At 33.1% G+C, this 3,634-nt stretch overlaps 1 protein-coding gene across 1 annotated transcript in view; it reads right to left on the bottom strand.

Annotated features, from left to right (window-relative positions):
* The window catches only part of LOC101502847 (uncharacterized), a 6,844-nt gene extending 3,427 nt beyond the window's left edge, over nt 1-3,417 (bottom strand). The window contains exons 1-8 of the mRNA XM_012714229.3: nt 3,182-3,417; nt 2,983-3,104; nt 2,072-2,117; nt 1,832-1,989; nt 1,590-1,707; nt 1,132-1,214; nt 469-528; nt 1-166 (exon numbers count right to left, since the gene is read on the bottom strand). Coding sequence (XP_012569683.1) covers nt 1-166; nt 469-528; nt 1,132-1,214; nt 1,590-1,707; nt 1,832-1,989; nt 2,072-2,117; nt 2,983-3,083 — 732 coding nt within the window. The 5' untranslated portion in view covers nt 3,084-3,104; nt 3,182-3,417. The remainder of the gene's footprint in view (nt 167-468; nt 529-1,131; nt 1,215-1,589; nt 1,708-1,831; nt 1,990-2,071; nt 2,118-2,982; nt 3,105-3,181) is intronic.
* Between the last annotated feature and the right edge of the window lie 217 nt (nt 3,418-3,634).

Below are 3,634 nucleotides of genomic sequence, written 5' to 3' on the forward strand. Positions count from 1 at the left end.
AGCAGGAAGTTGTCCACCGGCCGAAGAAGATTTCCTTTTAACTCTCCCCGCCCTCTCTAATCTTCCATCAGAAAGTAAATATGCCGGTTTGAATTTATTGGACGAATTACTAACGGATAGTAAGGAGTTTGGAACCGTGTCATATATGCTTCCAATTGATGTATAACTGCATAGATCATAAAGTGATAATTGCAAGCTGAAATTCCTTTAATATACACAAACAACTGGAACGTAAGCTCAACAATGATGGTCCAATTAGTAAATGCTAAAAAGACAATAGTGGTTAGGTTATTAAGTGAAGTGTTGTTATTTTATTCAAATAAGATGACAAAGCAAATTTATGAGACCTTCAACCAATTGTTCTCACATAATCCTCTATTTGGGGGGAAAGTTAAGTAAAAAGGACAAATATTGCAAGTAGATTATTAAAATCCCAAGGTAAGATCAAGCATAGCTATTGAGTATTACCCTTGATCATAGAGACTGCAATAGTTCACCTTGCAAGTTAAAAGGAAGGCCCAAACGTCTCTGCAAAGAAATATAAGCAAGTAAATATGATAACTAAATGAAGCAATTAACATTATCACATTCACAGTCCAAAAGGGTCAGTATAAATAATCATGGAAAAGAGCAATATATTTTCCAATCAATAGTTTTATCAAATTGGATCTAAAATTGAGGAAGGAAACCTAATAAATTTCATGATTTAGTTAGCTACTAAGATGAGAGATCACTCAATGCGGATTTTGCAGGAACAATGCATTAGAAGGGGTTAACTACACAGATCAAACAATGCCATAACCATTGTGCTAAATAAACATATGTTCATTTAGAGTAAGGTATATTTCTAACAACCAGCTACCATAAGCTTTCACCTGAGGCTTTCTAGTTTTCATTAGCTATTCATGTACAAAGTTAACCAAATATGAAAGTCTATATAATGCCAAAACATTATAAATCTATTCAAACTTGTACCAAGGACAAGATTTATTTGTTTGTTCATCCAATAACTAATGTGGTCAAGATAAATTGTATTTTTTTTTCCAGATCTTTATTTGTTTGCTCATCTAGATAAGATTTAAAAAAAAACAGTAAAAAGAAACAACATATTAATATTAATCAGGAGCAAACCTGTATGACCAATCTAAAATGGGATTGACTCTCATGAAAGGTGGCCACCCAGGTGAACTGGGGGAGAATTGTTCTTGGCCAACCTGAAAGGAGGTAGCAAACATGTGTAAATAGATATGGCAATGTTGGTATAAAGCATAACAGAAAACAATCTAATGCCTAGGCTTATAGATTGACATTTTTCTATGAAGATATCTTCAGGATTCGTCCAGCAAGTCAAACATTATGCATTCCTTTTTAACAGAATAAAGGAGACGTCCAAACAATGTATACTACTACACTGTAAAATTACTTATTTGAAACCTTCACTTTTGCATGCTTCTACGGATCCTCAAGCACTTTCAAATAAAATTTTGCTTTCAATAACTATTCATAAAACTGTTGTAAAAAAATGAATAAACAAGAAAATATGCACTTGAATACAAAATAGGTATCTCAAGGTGAAGAACTAAGGATACCGCAGTAGGGTCTCCGATTCGAACACCAAGGAAAATAGCTCGAATTGGCTTTTCTTTCAGCAAAGTCTCCAAGCCAGACTTGAAATCTAAGCTGATGGTGTCAATTTGCAAACCATAGCTGCTCAAACAAAAATCATTAGTTGCTCCATCCTTTAGAGGAGAACATCCCTTAACTTTCAAAAGAGAAAATTTGACATATCACTTTTCTATGTTAGAAGAAAGGAAGAAAAATATTCACTCACGTGGCAGCGATATCATAGGTAAATGAGTTGATTTCCGGGAAAGCACAAGGACTTTCAAAATATATTGTTCGAATTGGGAAATTTTTTACATCCCCATTTGCACTATTTTGCCCTGCTTTATGCAAGAAATAGCCAGCCCTGAGTAGGTGCAACAAAACCTACATGCCATAGCTCGATATCATCATTATTGGGCTCAAATATTCTGTTGAATGAAAAATGATTACACACATTGAAACTCACCGTCGAATCCTTTCCACCATTGAAACTGAAAGCAACCTCCTCAATACTGTAAGAAGAAATACATTATTAATAAATGCATACATTGGTAACCAAGTAGTTGGCTTCAAGTAGTTAACGAGCTTCGCTTAAGGGAGAATCATTCGGGAGAACCCGAGTTCAAACCCTGACTACAACAATCAATAGTCAAACTATTCCCTTAGAACCCAGATGATTAAGAACAAAAAAATGCATACTTGGTATACTCACATTAACAAGGACAATCAGGTTTAAGAAGATAGTCATAAAAGATCACAAATTAAAATGAAAAATCATTTTTTTTCATTTAAATGTTAATCCAAGGACAACTTATCAACAATCAAGTTTATATCCTTATTCTGCTTCCATCAATGCGAAAACTGTTGCTATGAAGTTGTAAGATTTGTTCAGTTGTTCAGACAAGAACCCTGATAAAGATAACGATTGACAAAACTTGTACCCTCCTATCTACGAATCTACGCAAACTAACACAAATACATCAACGCTATTTCCTGTTTTCAGATTACACATTTACACCAGTAACTCAGATCAAGTGGAACTTCATGTTCATTACATTATTGTTTTAACAGAAATTTCTGTTTACTATTCTTCCAGTCAACAGACTGAATTTTTTTTTAACAAAAACCTGTCTCAGCAAAATTATAATCAGAATCTCATCAAATGAATCATATATAAACCAAACATCAAATCCACATTGAGCACTAATTCATGTTTTCCAGTTGAAAAACAACAAACAACAGCACATAACATTCTTTTCCATATCCAATTAAAAAGGGGCAAATGAATCTAACTTCACACACATAAAATTCAAATTCAGTTCAAAGAAAGGTTTAAGAAAAAAATACCAAAAAACTACAAGCCACAAGAAGACTTACGAATACAAAGCCAAAGCTCTCTGAATAACATAAGTAGCATTGTTATACTTAGTCTGAAGTCTTCGATCCTCACACCCTCTAATCGCTTCATCGATCTCCATGTTGACCAACGAACACAAAATCTGAGCAAAAAAACAATTAGAACAAATTGGGTATCTAAAGATTGAAAATTTAATGCTGTTTTCCACAAAAAGCAAACCTGGGTCTTCGTCAAAAAGAAAACTTTTTGAGAAAGTTGAATTCTGTGGAGTGTATTTTGTATGAGTTAGGAATGGGTGCTTGTGGTGAAATGAGTGAACGATTGTGACCCTTTTGGTTGTGTGTGTGCGGAAGAACAAATCAATAGGATTGGAAGATAGATATTTGGTTGGAAGAAGAATTGAAGATGAAAATTTTGTTTTGTTATGTTAGTGAGATAAGAACAAACACTCAACAACAATGGACCTAATTAATAAGGACATGAAGAAATGGATGCTCCAATCATAATTTGTTATTAACAGTTGAAAATATGATTTATTTGATTAAAAAATTAAATCAGATATAATAGTTTTTTAGTTATTCTTTTTGCTCATATTTCACTTAAGTATTGTATAAGATTCAGATCTAGAAAATCGCAATCATTGACAAATTGAGTAATTATTCAATTTACTTG

This window comes from Cicer arietinum, chromosome 3, assembly GCF_000331145.2.
Source record: "Cicer arietinum cultivar CDC Frontier isolate Library 1 chromosome 3, Cicar.CDCFrontier_v2.0, whole genome shotgun sequence".
Taxonomy (NCBI): domain Eukaryota; kingdom Viridiplantae; phylum Streptophyta; class Magnoliopsida; order Fabales; family Fabaceae; genus Cicer; species Cicer arietinum.